This window comes from Polyodon spathula, chromosome 8 (genome assembly GCF_017654505.1).
Source record: "Polyodon spathula isolate WHYD16114869_AA chromosome 8, ASM1765450v1, whole genome shotgun sequence".
In the NCBI taxonomy this organism is placed as follows: Eukaryota; Metazoa; Chordata; class Actinopteri; order Acipenseriformes; family Polyodontidae; genus Polyodon; species Polyodon spathula.
This window is the reverse complement of record NC_054541.1, coordinates 50,185,986-50,201,818: the sequence shown is the minus strand read 5'-3', so window position 1 is coordinate 50,201,818 and position 15,833 is coordinate 50,185,986. Positions and strand designations below refer to the sequence as shown.

Genomic DNA, 15,833 nt, shown 5'->3' with positions numbered 1-15,833 from the left:
GAATCGAAAGGGGGCTGAGAGCCCAGGCATGTTAGAATGCTTCTTACTTGTTTGCTTGTTGTCTGTTCACTTCCCCGACATGTTGAGTTTGCAATAGAAATGCAATATAAATTGTGCTAGGCAGGTCATTTGTTTTTGAAAGGTATTAGCAATTATCAAGAACACATTTCATGGTATTGCTGAGTCCTCGTTTACAACGGTGCAGAAGCATGCCTTTGAGATTAATTAGTCATGCCTAAATAAGTAACAGATGTGTCTCATATCTCTCACAGCAATGCTTGCAGTAGTGGAAACTGCAACGATAAGCACACATTCTGTATCCTTCCAACATTTTCAGATGTACTGCAACAATGACATTTGTATGCTTTTACGATCAGTGTGGTTGCAGCAGATAAGGGGTTAATAATATCTGTTTCATGCAATAATCCCACATAGAAGAATACTGTCTGGGTTAAAGCAATCCATTATCAGGATATTATGACCATTTGTTTATTCTTGATTGTTACATTGAAAATTGGTTGTGTTTGGTTTTTTAACAATACTGAAAGGATCAGAGACAGTTAATGGATCGCACTGGGAGTAAAAAGCAGAGCAGGAAGTCTTGATTACTGTGATGAAATGATTGTGTGTTTTTGAGTGTCGCGTATGAGGAGCTAAGCGCTCCGAACTGTAATAAATGCTGAGGTCGCTGCCGAGTCATTCATTTTACAATCTGCAATGTTCACTGCACTTGAAAACAAGTCGTCTCTGTTATACACCGTTATAAAAACAATATCTGCTTTTTATTTTGCCCTATTTCTGCAGTAGTCTGTACAGTTGCCATAGTGATGGAATGATTTATTTTTTTTAATTTTTATTATACACTGCTGAAAATAAAACTTTAGTGTACGGTGACGTATCCTCCTGCAACGGCGCTCCCTGATTGGCTGTAAAGGTTTTGATGGTGTATAATAATGGATAGCTATGCATACCTTTATGTTGCGAGTCTGTATAGTGTATCAGCAGCAGGGCTGCGCTGTTGTTCCGTACTCATATTCAGAATTGCCTTTAGGAGGTATTTATTGGCAGGTATTCTATAAATCCATTCATTAACCTGTTGATTTCAAAACAAGAAAAGCTGTCCTTTCCCCAGTTTACAATTAAGTACCAATAAATGACAATTAAGCTTCACTCTGGGTGTTTTAAAAGCTGCTGGAAGATTATTTTCCTCTAATCCTGAGCGTTGGCATTGTTACCGTCTCGCTGGCGTTGTTACCGTCTCGCTGGCGTTGTTACCGTCGCATTGGCATTGTTACCGTCGCGCTGGCATTGTTACCATCGCGCTGGCATTGTTACCGTCACGCTGGCATTGTTACCATCGCGCTGGCATTGTTACCCTCACATTGGCATTATTATTGTTGCATTGGCATTGTTACCGTCACGCTGGCATTGTTACCGTCGCGCTGGCATTGTTACCCTCACATTGGCATTATTATTGTTGCATTGGCATTGTTACCGTCGCGCTGGCATTGTTACCGTCGCGTTGGCATTGTTACCGTCGCGCTGGCATTGTTACCGTCGCGTTGGCATTGTTACCGTCGCGCTGGCATTGTTACCGTCGCGCTGGCATTGTTACCGTCGCGCTGGCATTGTTACCGTCGCGCTGGCATTGTTACCGTCACGCTGGCATTGTTACCGTCGCGCTGGCATTGTTACCGTCGCGCTGGCATTGTTACCGTCGCGCTGGCATTGTTACCGTCGCGCTGGCATTGTTACCGTCGCGCTGGCATTGTTACCGTCGCGCTGGCATTGTTACCGTCGCGCTGGCATTGTTACCGTCGCGTTGGCATTGTTACCGTCGCGCTGGCATTGTTACCGTCGCGCTGGCATTGTTACCGTCGCGCTGGCATTGTTACCGTCGCGCTGGCATTGTTACCGTCGCGCTGGCATTGTTACCGTCTCGCTGGCATTGTTACCGTCTCGCTGGCAATTCCGAGTGTGAGTATTGAGTAACAGCACCCCCCCTTATAAACAGACATATCAGGACTCAGAGCGCCTGTGTTTCCTGTCTGTAGAAGCTGTCCTGGGAGAAGGCTGATGTCTCGTTCACACCGTCCATTGATGAAGTCACCCGCTGCCTGCACTCGGTAGTGGACAATCTGGTCCTCAGTGTCCAGCGCTTTCCACGCATCGAGCACCAGCTGTTCCAGGTACTGCAAACTGTAGCCCTGGAAGATACTGAACTGAATTCCAGCACAGCACCCTGCATGATTGATAATGTTTTTAGTGAATTCATGGTTAAATGACCACAGTTGTTTTAACACATGTTTGTTAAATAAGCACATTTGCAGCTCCCCTAGTTTTTACTGCCCAGATGTCTGAGAAAGCTCCCAGACTGCAGGCATCTACTGTCTCATCTAATGGAGGCATAGACGGAATCTGTTGTGTTTACACCAGCCCCTTAATCAATGCAAACACTGGCAGCTTCGCAGAACAGCGCCTGTCAGTTGTGAAAATCAACTTTCTCATTGTCAACCAAAGAAAGCTCCCTCCCTGTCATGTCATGTCATGACTCAAGCCTTTCTCTTTTTCCTTTGTTTAGTTGTGTGAGCTGTGAGCTAGAAGAAATCAAATGAAAGTGATTGTTGCCATGCAATCCGATCCTGAGTGAGAGTTGAAAGGGTTAACAGCGAGTGAAAGACTCTCTGCCCGTAATTGAACCGGTGACACGGGTACCTGTGGGCACCATTCCTTTTAGGGCAGCGCTTATCGGAATCTCTTAAATCAACCTGTCCCAATGAAAGGCTCTTTAATGGGTGCTGATAAGTCCTTCTCTGTTAAACCATCAGCGTTTGTTCCTCAGGCTGTAGATAAACTGCAGATCAGATTCATCAGCTCTGTGCAGACGGGAGAAGAAATCGTGCTGTTGGCTAAATCGAGGATTCGAGCCGTGATTATAAATAACAGCCATGGACCGCAGAGGTGAATAAGAGATAATGCACTGGGCTGTGCTCTCCTGTTTGAATTACTCTGTTGGGGTAATGCACAGGGCTGTGCTCTCCTGTTTGAATTACTCTGCTGGGGTAATGCACAGGGCTGTGCTCTCCTGTTTGAATTACTCTGCTGGGGTAATGCACAGGGCTGTGCTCTCCTGTTTGAATTACTCTGCTGGGGTAATGCACAGGGCTGTGCTCTCCTGTTTGAATTACTCTGTTGGGGTAATGCACAGGGCTGTGCTCTCCTGTTTGAATTACTCTGTTGGGGTAATGCACAGGGCTGTGCTCTCCTGTTTGAATTACTCTGTTGGGGTAATGCACAGGGCTGTGCTCTCCTGTTTGAATTACTCTGTTGGGGTAATGCACAGGGCTGTGCTCTCCTGTTTGAATTACTCTGTTGGGGTAATGCACAGGGCTGTGCTCTCCTGTTTGAATTACTCTGCTGGGGTAATGGGGTAACAGGGCTGTGCTCTCCTGTTTGAATTACTCTGTTGGGGTAATGCACAGGGCTGTGCTCTCCTGTTTGAATTACTCTGTTGGGGTAATGCACAGGGCTGTGCTCTCCTGTTTGAATTACTCTGTTGGGGTAATGCACAGGGCTGTGCTCTCCTGTTTGAATTACTCTGTTGGGGTAATGCACAGGGCTGTGCTCTCCTGTTTGAATTACTCTGCTGGGGTAATGCACAGGGCTGTGCTCTCCTGTTTGAATTACTCTGCTGGGGTAATGCACAGGGCTGTGCTCTCCTGTTTGAATTACTCTGCTGGGGTAATGCACAGGGCTGTGCTCTCCTGTTTGAATTACTCTGCTGGGGTAATGCACAGGGCTGTGCTCTCCTGTTTGAATTACTCTGCTGGGGTAATGCACAGGGCTGTGCTCTCCTGTTTGAATTACTCTGTTGGGGTAATGCACAGGGCTGTGCTCTCCTGTTTGAATTACTCTGTTGGGGTAATGCACAGGGCTGTGCTCTCCTGTTTGAATTACTCTGTTGGGGTAATGCACAGGGCTGTGCTCTCCTGTTTGAATTACTCTGTTGGGGTAATGCACAGGGCTGTGCTCTCCTGTTTGAATTACTCTGTTGGGGTAATGCACAGGGCTGTGCTCTCCTGTTTGAATTACTCTGTTGGGGTAATGCACAGGGCTGTGCTCTCCTGTTTGAATTACTCTGTTGGGGTAATGCACAGGGCTGTGCTCTCCTGTTTGAATTACTCTGTTGGGGTAATGCACAGCTCTCCTGTTTGAATTACTCTGTTGGGGTAATGCACAGGGCTGTGCTCTCCTGTTTGAATTACTCTGTTGGGGTAATGCACAGGGCTGTGCTCTCCTGTTTGAATTACTCTGTTGGGGTAATGCACAGGGCTGTGCTCTCCTGTTTGAATTACTCTGTTGGGGTAATGCACAGGGCTGTGCTCTCCTGTTTGAATTACTCTGCTGGGGTAATGCACAGGGCTGTGCTCTCCTGTTTGAATTACTCTGTTGGGGTAATGCACAGGGCTGTGCTCTCCTGTTTGAATTACTCTGCTGGGGTAATGCACAGGGCTGTGCTCTCCTGTTTGAATTACTCTGTTGGGGTAATGCACAGGGCTGTGCTCTCCTGTTTGAATTACTCTGTTGGGGTAATGCACAGGGCTGTGCTCTCCTGTTTGAATTACTCTGTTGGGGTAATGCACAGGGCTGTGCTCTCCTGTTTGAATTACTCTGCTGGGGTAATGCACAGGGCTGTGCTCTCCTGTTTGAATTACTCTGTTGGGGTAATGCACAGGGCTGTGCTCTCCTGTTTGAATTACTCTGTTGGGGTAATGCACAGGGCTGTGCTCTCCTGTTTGAATTACTCTGTTGGGGTAATGCACAGGGCTGTGCTCTCCTGTTTGAATTACTCTGTTGGGGTAATGCACAGGGCTGTGCTCTCCTGTTTGAATTACTCTGTTGGGGTAATGCACAGGGCTGTGCTCTCCTGTTTGAATTACTCTGTTGGGGTAATGCACAGGGCTGTGCTCTCCTGTTTGAATTACTCTGTTGGGGTAATGCACAGGGCTGTGCTCTCCTGTTTGAATTACTCTGTTGGGGTAATGCACAGGGCTGTGCTCTCCTGTTTGAATTACTCTGTTGGGGTAATGCACAGGGCTGTGCTCTCCTGTTTGAATTACTCTGCTGGGGTAATGCACAGGGCTGTGCTCTCCTGTTTGAATTACTCTGTTGGGGTAATGCACAGGGCTGTGCTCTCCTGTTTGAATTACTCTGTTGGGGTAATGCACAGGGCTGTGCTCTCCTGTTTGAATTACTCTGTTGGGGTAATGCACAGGGCTGTGCTCTCCTGTTTGAATTACTCTGTTGGGGTAATGCACAGGGCTGTGCTCTCCTGTTTGAATTACTCTGTTGGGGTAATGCACAGGGCTGTGCTCTCCTGTTTGAATTACTCTGTTGGGGTAATGCACAGGGCTGTGCTCTCCTGTTTGAATTACTCTGTTGGGGTAATGCACAGGGCTGTGCTCTCCTGTTTGAATTACTCTGTTGGGGTAATGCACAGGGCTGTGCTCTCCTGTTTGAATTACTCTGCTGGGGTAATGCACAGGGCTGTGCTCTCCTGTTTGAATTACTCTGTTGGGGTAATGCACAGGGCTGTGCTCTCCTGTTTGAATTACTCTGTTGGGGTAATGCACAGGGCTGTGCTCTCCTGTTTGAATTACTCTGCTGGGGTAATGCACAGGGCTGTGCTCTCCTGTTTGAATTACTCTGCTGGGGTAATGCACAGGGCTGTGCTCTCCTGTTTGAATTACTCTGTTGGGGTAATGCACAGGGCTGTGCTCTCCTGTTTGAATTACTCTGTTGGGGTAATGCACAGGGCTGTGCTCTCCTGTTTGAATTACTCTGTTGGGGTAATGCACAGGGCTGTGCTCTCCTGTTTGAATTACTCTGCTGGGGTAATGCACAGGGCTGTGCTCTCCTGTTTGAATTACTCTGTTGGGGTAATGCACAGGGCTGTGCTCTCCTGTTTGAATTACTCTGCTGGGGTAATGCACAGGGCTGTGCTCTCCTGTTTGAATTACTCTGCTGGGGTAATGCACAGGGCTGTGCTCTCCTGTTTGAATTACTCTGCTGGGGTAATGCACAGGGCTGTGCTCTCCTGTTTGAATTACTCTGCTGGGGTAATGCACAGGGCTGTGCTCTCCTGTTTGAATTACTCTGCTGGGGTAATGCACAGGGCTGTGCTCTCCTGTTTGAATTACTCTGCTGGGGTAATGCACAGGGCTGTGCTCTCCTGTTTGAATTACTCTGTTGGGGTAATGCACACTGTTTGAATTACTCTGCTGGGGTAATGCACAGGGCTGTGCTCTCCTGTTTGAATTACTCTGTTGGGGTAATGCACAGGGCTGTGCTCTCCTGTTTGAATTACTCTGTTGGGGTAATGCACAGGGCTGTGCTCTCCTGTTTGAATTACTCTGTTGGGGTAATGCACAGGGCTGTGCTCTCCTGTTTGAATTACTCTGTTGGGGTAATGCACAGGGCTGTGCTCTCCTGTTTGAATTACTCTGTTGGGGTAATGCACAGGGCTGTGCTCTCCTGTTTGAATTACTCTGTTGGGGTAATGCACAGGGCTGTGCTCTCCTGTTTGAATTACTCTGTTGGGGTAATGCACAGGGCTGTGCTCTCCTGTTTGAATTACTCTGCTGGGGTAATGCACAGGGCTGTGCTCTCCTGTTTGAATTACTCTGCTGGGGTAATGCACAGGGCTGTGCTCTCCTGTTTGAATTACTCTGCTGGGGTAATGCACAGGGCTGTGCTCTCCTGTTTGAATTACTCTGCTGGGGTAATGCACAGGGCTGTGCTCTCCTGTTTGAATTACTCTGCTGGGGTAATGCACAGGGCTGTGCTCTCCTGTTTGAATTACTCTGCTGGGGTAATGCACAGGGCTGTGCTCTCCTGTTTGAATTACTCTGTTGGGGTAATGCACAGGGCTGTGCTCTCCTGTTTGAATTACTCTGTTGGGGTAATGCACAGGGCTGTGCTCTCCTGTTTGAATTACTCTGCTGGGGTAATGCACAGGGCTGTGCTCTCCTGTTTGAATTACTCTGTTGGGGTAATGCACAGGGCTGTGCTCTCCTGTTTGAATTACTCTGTTGGGGTAATGCACAGGGCTGTGCTCTCCTGTTTGAATTACTCTGTTGGGGTAATGCACAGGGCTGTGCTCTCCTGTTTGAATTACTCTGCTGCGGTAATGCACAGGGCTGTGCTCTCCTGTTTGAATTACTCTTCTGGGGTAATGCACAGGGCTGTGCTCTCCTGTTTGAATTACTCTGTTGGGGTAATGCACAGGGCTGTGCTCTCCTGTTTGAATTACTCTGCTGCGGTAATGCACAGGGCTGTGCTCTCCTGTTTGAATTACTCTGCTGGGGTAATGCACAGGGCTGTGCTCTCCTGTTTGAATTACTCTGCTGGGGTAATGCACAGGGCTGTGCTCTCCTGTTTGAGTGTTTGAATTACTTCTTTAAATGTTTTTAAAGGTGTTGATTTGGGAGGTGGAATGAATGCAATGACACTCAGCTTTGGCAGAACTGGACAAATCAATCAAGAGCTGTTGCTTTGAGGTTTTTTCCCAGCCTGCCTGGAACACAGACAGCAACGCGATCAGTATTCCTCTGCCGTGCTATGTCCAGTGTTGATGCTCAGCAATGGAAAATTAATGAGACATACATCATTCAAAATGTCAAGTTTGTCGGCTCAGACTAGAAGACGTTTTCTTTGCAGTTGCTATACAGTGGGACTGCCAATTCTATATCTTGCCAGCACTCAGTTTTATCATAACTGAAAAGCTTCTTGTTCTCAGTATTATTTTTGGTATGATTATGGATTATAATGAAAATGATCGGCGAGTGTAGCGCTCTATTATCTGCGCTTGATGGAAATGTTTTAACAGTTCATTTCAGAGCTCTGTTGCACGTCTCTGTGGACCAGGATGCGATCGGACACTCCTTTCTCTGATCCTTATGCTTTGTTGAACCTGGCTGATTACACAGCAATCCGTTCCAACAAGCAGCTGGATTCGGACTCTCAGAACCAATTAACAAGGGCCCTTTGATCTTCACTCTGCACCTGCTCTACCTGCTTTCATCTTAACGAACGCCGACCTTGCCTCCAGCTAACCGCTGACCCAGACACTCTTATTTTTATAAGCCGAGTCTGTCGTTTATTTCACTTTGTTCTCCTGCTTGAAAGCCTGCTTTCTTCCCCTGCAATAAGCCTGATCTCAAAGCTTTGATAATTAAATAGCCGACAAAGGAGAAAGATGTGTTTGTGGTAGGGAGGGGGTCACTGAGGCATCCAGAGCAATCACTTTTGCATTAAAGGAATTCTTTTTATGATTTTTTTTGTTGAAGAGGGTTTAAGTATTTCCCAGTGGAGGGCTTTCACGTTGACTCTTGCAGTGCCAGCAGTGTTGTTCCTACAGACGTGTGCTGGGGCAGTGTATGATGTATCATTGGTACATGAGAAAGATGGATATTTTACTTTGCTTAGACCACGTGTTATAGCCCTTCACCCAAACCAGCCTGGCTCTGCTATAAGAGAGGATGTTAGAGGCTCAGCAGGTGGTTGAGGTCTAACCAATGTTCCAGCTGGAAGACTCCACCATGCTTCTGGAGTTTGTGAACCTCCTGCAGTCTGCATCATGCTGTTGAGACGATGGGTTCCATGGGACTGTTTCAAAGGGGATCACAGGGTCCTGGCTAAATTCCAATCTCAAATATTCGACGCTGGCTAGATTTCCCCGCTTCAGGGGCTAATTTAATTTTAAACAGCCTTCACATCCTCAACCCTTATGAAGAGGAACAGAAAATTACTGGGAATGAGATTTCCAAACAAAAGTGGATTCAACTCATATAGAGATCAAAACAAAAGAACAAATTCACACTTGAAAACTGCACCGCAGAGGTAAATGTGAAATTTGTACCTGAAACTGAAAATGTAGATTTTTAAAATAATGAGAATGCTGAATTTCAGGCAGCATCTATTGCAAACAACAGCTTATGGTTTTGGATAAAAGGGCCAGGTAATTTTCATTTGCTTTACAGAAACAAGTATAAAATTGCATTTCACAAAATGACCTGAAAATTGGTAGAAAGTCAGACAGAGTCAAAGTCCAGAACTCCATTGAAAAGCAGTTCAATCCAGTTTCTATTTGGGTAAAATTCTCTGTCAAAAAACATTCAGAACCAACATCTGTGAGAAACCCTAATGTTTTTTGGTGTGTTCAGCATTAAAAGTTGTCATTTTAATATATTTATACTGCAGGAATATGTAAAAGTATTTCATGTATGCATTCAGGTCATCATGGGTGGAATAAATACATTTAGGCAGCTTTAATTATTAAGCACCTACAGCCTGCATTTGCTGTACACTTCGAAAACTCGACAAACTATTTCTTCATATATAATTCATTCACTTTATTAATTTGCAAGCACAAGTAGGTCTCATCTCTGATAAACTATGAACTACTAAGTCGATGTTTCAATGAGACTTTGTCTTGCCTTTACCTCTTTTACAAAGCTGCTTTATTCCTCCACCTCCGTAAACTGTCCTGAGACAGCATGCACACAGAATATTGAAAGAGCAGCAGAGTCTGTCCTGAGACAGCATGCACACAGAATATTGAAAGAGCAGCAGAGTCTGTTCTGAGACAGCATGCACACAGAATATTGAAAGAGCAGCAGAGTCTGTCCTGAGACAGCATGCACACAGAATATTGAAAGAGCAGCAGAGTCTGTCCTGAGACAGCATGCACACAGAATATTGAAAGAGCAGCAGAGTCTGTCCTGAGACAGCATGCACACAGAATATTGTAAGAGCAGCAGAGTCTGTCCTGAGACAGCATGCACACAGAATATTGTAAGAGCAGCAGAGTCTGTCCTGAGACAGCATGCACACAGAATATTGTAAGAGCAGCAGAGTCTGTCCTGAGACAGCATGCACACAGAATATTGTAAGAGCAGCAGAGTCTGTCCTGAGACAGCATGCACACAGAATATTGTAAGAGCAGCAGAGTCTGTCCTGAGACAGCATGCACACAGAATATTGTAAGAGCAGCAGAGTCTGTCCTGAGACAGCATGCACACAGAATATTGTAAGAGCAGCAGAGTCTGTCCTGAGACAGCATGCACACAGAATATTGTAAGAGCAGCAGAGTCTGTCCTGAGACAGCATGCACACAGAATATTGTAAGAGCAGCAGAGTCTGTCCTGAGACAGCATGCACACAGAATATTGAAAGAGCAGCAGAGTCTGTCCTGAGACAGCATGCACACAGAATATTGTAAGAGCAGCAGAGTCTGTCCTGAGACAGCATGCACACAGAATATTGTAAGAGCAGCAGAGTCTGTCCTGAGACAGCATGCACACAGAATATTGAAAGAGCAGCAGAGTCTGTCCTGAGACAGCATGCACACAGAATATTGTAAGAGCAGCAGAGTCTGTCCTGAGACAGCATGCACACAGAATATTGTAAGAGCAGCAGAGTCTGTCCTGAGACAGCATGCACACAGAATATTGTAAGAGCAGCAGAGTCTGTCCTGAGACAGCATGCACACAGAATATTGTAAGAGCAGCAGAGTCTGTCCTGAGACAGCATGCACACAGAATATTGTAAGAGCAGCAGAGTCTGTCCTGAGACAGCATGCACACAGAATATTGTAAGAGCAGCAGAGTCTGTCCTGAGACAGCATGCACACAGAATATTGTAAGAGCAGCAGAGTCTGTCCTGAGACAGCATGCACACAGAATATTGTAAGAGCAGCAGAGTCTGTCCTGAGACAGCATGCACACAGAATATTGTAAGAGCAGCAGAGTCTGTCCTGAGACAGCATGCACACAGAATATTGTAAGAGCAGCAGAGTCTGTCCTGAGACAGCATGCACACAGAATATTGTAAGAGCAGCAGAGTCTGTCCTGAGACAGCATGCACACAGAATATTGTAAGAGCAGCAGAGTCTGTCCTGAGACAGCATGCACACAGAATATTGTAAGAGCAGCAGAGTCTGTCCTGAGACAGCATGCACACAGAATATTGTAAGAGCAGCAGAGTCTGTCCTGAGACAGCATGCACACAGAATATTGTAAGAGCAGCAGAGTCTGTCCTGAGACAGCATGCACACAGAATATTGTAAGAGCAGCAGAGTCTGTCCTGAGACAGCATGCACACAGAATATTGTAAGAGCAGCAGAGTCTGTCCTGAGACAGCATGCACACAGAATATTGTAAGAGCAGCAGAGTCTGTCCTGAGACAGCATGCACACAGAATATTGTAAGAGCAGCAGAGTCTGTCCTGAGACAGCATGCACACAGAATATTGTAAGAGCAGCAGAGTCTGTCCTGAGACAGCATGCACACAGAATATTGTAAGAGCAGCAGAGTCTGTCCTGAGACAGCATGCACACAGAATATTGAAAGAGCAGCAGAGTCTGTCCTGAGACAGCATGCACACAGAATATTGTAAGAGCAGCAGAGTATGTCCTGAGACAGCATGCACACAGAATATTGAAAGAGCAGCAGAGTCTGTTCTGAGACAGCAGGCACACAGAATATTGTAAGAGCAGCAGAGTCTGTTCTGAGACAGCAGGCACACAGAATATTGTAAGAGCAGCAGAGTATGTCCTGAGACAGCATGCACACAGAATATTGTAAGAGCAGCAGAGTCTGTCTTGAGACAGCATGCACACAGAATATTGTAAGAGCAGCAGAGTCTGTCTTGAGACAGCATGCACACAGAATATTGTAAGAGCAGCAGAGTTTGTCTTGCAATTCTGCATGCTTACAGTCACTGGTACAGCTCAAGGAAATGAGGAGCTGAGAAACTGTTACAGGAGTCCTGATAAGAACTGCAGAAGAAAACTGTGTTCTGATAGATAGCAAGCTTTACAACTGCAAGAGGCCTCTCTGCTCAAAGGGATCAATCCCGTTTCAATCAGTTTGAAATAAATAATAACCAGATTCTCAGAGCCCAGAGCCATCCTGGATAATTGGTTTAGTAAGCAGGAGACACAATGAATGGCCTCTTGTTTTTGTATCGTTTTAGTATATCTTCCAAAGTTGAGTGCCACTAACTGTCATGCAAATGAAGTCATTTCACAGCATGGTGACCTTGAACAGACTGAGGAGCAAGGTAATCATTGTGCCTCGGATTGGGAAATGAGCAAGATCCCAAAATAGCAGCCAAGCAATTAGGAACAAATTTAAGTAATCCAAGACTATATAGTGATAATTCAATCCAGCTACTCCTCAGCTCCTTAACAACACTCTTACCCTGACAATTTACTTTCAATTTGATTCCGAGTGACGGCTTTAAGGTGCGGCCAGATAGAACGAGAACTTGAAGAGCTGCGTGGTATAAAAAATAATCAGACTCCTCTTCACACGTGTATTCTTCAGTGCTATTCCATTCACTCAGACTCCTCTTCACACGTGTATTCTTCAGTGCTATTCCATTCACTCAGACTCCTCTTCACACGTGTATTCTTCATTGCTATTCCATTCACTCAGACTCCTCTTCACACGTGTATTCTTCAGTGCTATTCCATTCACTCAGACTCCTCTTCACACGTGTATTCTTCATTGCTATTCCATTCACTCAGACTCCTCTTCACACGTGTATTCTTCAGTGCTATTCCATTCACTCAGACTCCTCTTCACACGTGTATTCTTCATTGCTATTCCATTCACTCAGACTCCTCTTCACACGTGTATTCTTCAGTGCTATTCCATTCACTCAGACTCCTCTTCACACGTGTATTCTTCATTGCTATTCCATTCACTCAGACTCCTCTTCACACGTGTATTCTTCAGTGCTATTCCATTCACTCAGACTCCTCTTCACACGTGTATTCTTCATTGCTATTCCATTCACTCAGACTCCTCTTCACACGTGTATTCTTCATTGCTATTCCATTCACTCAGACTCCTCTTCACACGTGTATTCTTCAGTGCTATTCCATTCACTCAGACTCCTCTTCACACGTGTATTCTTCAGTGCTATTCCATTCACTCAGACTCCTCTTCACACGTGTATTCTTCAGTGCTATTCCATTCACTCAGACTCCTCTTCACACGTGTATTCTTTATTGTTATTCCTTTCACTCAGACTCCTCTTCACATGTGTATTCTTTATTGCTATTCCTTTCACTCAGACTCCTCTTCTTTGCACTGTCACTCAAAGAGGAAGGAACAGTTGTAAAGAGAGGTGTGTTCCACACCGTGGTGTTCCAGGCTGACTGGCTCTGTGTCTCCTGATCCAGGTACTGCTCTGTGTACCAGGAGTTTGCCAGCATGGAGCCCAACCTGTGCAGCTACACCCGGGAGATCGAGCACTTCCAGGCCTGGGGGAGGAGCTGGCCTCCCTGCAGGTGCACGTTCCCATGGAGCGGCTGCTGCTGGACTGCCCCCAGGTAAAGCAGGTGACCCGCTCCACTGCCTCTCTGCCATGCATTACTTTCTACGGGTGCTGAAGTGCTGTTACCCAGTTTGCCAACAGAGACGAGTCTTGCCAGTCTATAGCGTATGTACATCCCCAGGTCGCTCGTGGGATTTGAGTTTCTTCCTGGTAAAATTTAAGAAACAATAATGTTATGTGCATTTCTCTTGTGGTATTAGAAAGTTTTTTTTTTTATATAACAAGAGGCAATATGAACCATTAACTGGTGATGCATATTCCCATTTGTAGATATGTTTAGAATTTTCCATTTAGAGTTCTGAATATATCAAATAACCCCTTGTGATATACTGTTGTGAATGTTGGCTAGGATATTTATTAACACAAGTTAATGAGAGGCTTCAACAAGGTCTCTCTTCACTTCTTCATGTCACACTTTTTGCATTTATCTAGAGAGCTGCTTATACAATTGTAAAGAAATTTGTTTACACATTTTCTTACCATGTTTCATTTTTAAAGAGACCTTTCTGTTCCTTGTGTTCCTGTCTGAGACATCAAGGGGGCAGTGTGATCTAATGCTGGAACAGAGTGACACCAGCTTTGGTATAACTAAGCGATGCAAAAACAAAAAATAGAGAAGAAAGTGGGCAACAAAAAGTACCCAACTCACAACCCTCTATTTTAATCACTTGCAACAGAACAAAGTCAGAGCTGATAACTGTAGACAAAAGGCTTCCCATTCCTGGGCTCTTCCGCCCCCACCAGTAATTGTGTGGATATGAATGTGTGCTCAGGTCCCAGAATCAATCTTGTCAGCCGTCAGAAAGCCTTGAAAGATAATCAGCACTGTTCACCTGATTGCCTTTCTGCTCCCAGACAGCCATTGACGCTCGTCTCCCAGATAAGAACCGTGCTCAGACACACAGTGGCGCAGGGGATCAGAGAGAGGGAGGGAGAGAGAGAGAGGGAGGGAGCCTGGGGCAGCCAAGTCAGGCAGGCATCCCGTGAGCTGAGTAGCAGCGCAACCAGGATAGCATCTCACACACGTCACGGAGAGGAAGCGTCACACTTTACCAGTAGGAGCTGTCCACCTGCGGGAGAGAGAGTGAGACAGATAGAGAGGAGGCTGACCATTATCTCAATGCAATTCTTGAGGGAAAGTGGTCAAAGCAGAGTACCAGCATCAGGTCATACAAGGCATTCGTATCCATAAAGGAGATTGGACCTAATTTAATTTCTAGTCATGATGACAATGACAATGCAACCAGCACTGACGCTGCAGCCACCCTCCGTCTCCCCCCCTCTCCCCCCGTCCCAGCCTATGCAGCACGCTGGGTTGTTTAGTGAATACAGTTGAGTCCTGATTGGCCTTCAAGTTTAGACATGGAGCTCCTTTTGGTAACGTTGATGTTTCTCTCTTCTCTCTCTCTTCTCTGTTCTCTGTGTTTTCTCTCTTGCTCTCTTCTCTCTCCTCTCTATTATCTTACTCTCTATATATCTCTCTTTCTGTCTTCCTCTCGCAGTGGATGGTGCAGCGCACACACCAGCTGGCCAGTATCTCCATTAGCAGGGTGGCATCCTCCTTGGAGCAGTTAAACCGGAGCATCTGCCAGCAGTACGAGGACATCGTGAGCAGGATCACCACCATCTCGGGAAGCACCAGCACCCTGGTGGAGCTGCAGGGCTACATGGACAAGCAGTGAGGCGGGGACCTGCTGCAGCTCAAGGTAGGCTCCCATCTGCTGGCGTCTACAGACCTGGCTGGGCTGCACTGTCTGCTGATGCTGAGCTGTTCAATGGGGAAGCACTGTGCCACTCAAGTTAAGCAATTCATATCCTGTAGATGCTTGCAAGACATACTGTACAGTTTTTGTGGTTTTGTCTGGGCTTGTCTTTTGTTGAATTTTATTGGTTAACATTTGCAGTCAACTCTGTGTCTTCTGGTGCAAGGCTGTCTTCTCGTAAGTGCTTTGGGGAAAGCATCAGGGCAGTAAAGCTTGTCGTTCCTACACAGGTGGCTAGTTTGGGGGCTGTGAGGGTGGCAGTGTGATCTGGTAATTAGAGCTGAGGGACTTGTTTTTTGGTTTTAACGATCTCATTACAAGACAAGAAAAAGCAAGACAAAAAGAACTATTGTATAAGTATGAGCTCCCCGCAGTCATTTAAAAGATAGATGGTCTGGACTTGGTATTAAAAATACAGCATGTGCAAGCAGCTTGCTTCACTGTGAATGCCTGAAGACATACAGAAAAGGTTAAGCAGATGACTGAGGATAGCAGCAATATAATAATGTGAGAGAGGCCTGAGGCTCTCTGAGATAACAGTGACAAGCCATGGGGATTGGAACGAGGGCTGATGACCGGCGGTGATGGACTGAGATGGGTACCGTGGGGTCAGGCATTGTTCTAGAGCTGTGGGTGAAACATTTGCAGAGCTGACTGCTATGT

At 46.0% G+C, this 15,833-nt stretch overlaps 1 protein-coding gene across 1 annotated transcript in view; it reads left to right on the top strand.

Annotated features, from left to right (window-relative positions):
• LOC121320123 (dynein heavy chain 3, axonemal-like) overlaps positions 1 to 15,833 on the top strand; it is a 99,832-nt gene that overhangs the window by 41,734 nt on the left and 42,265 nt on the right. The window contains exons 2-4 of the mRNA XM_041258378.1: positions 2,055 to 2,189; positions 13,253 to 13,402; positions 14,910 to 15,113. Coding sequence (XP_041114312.1) covers positions 2,055 to 2,189; positions 13,253 to 13,402; positions 14,910 to 15,089 — 465 coding nt within the window. The 3' untranslated portion in view covers positions 15,090 to 15,113. The remainder of the gene's footprint in view (positions 1 to 2,054; positions 2,190 to 13,252; positions 13,403 to 14,909; positions 15,114 to 15,833) is intronic.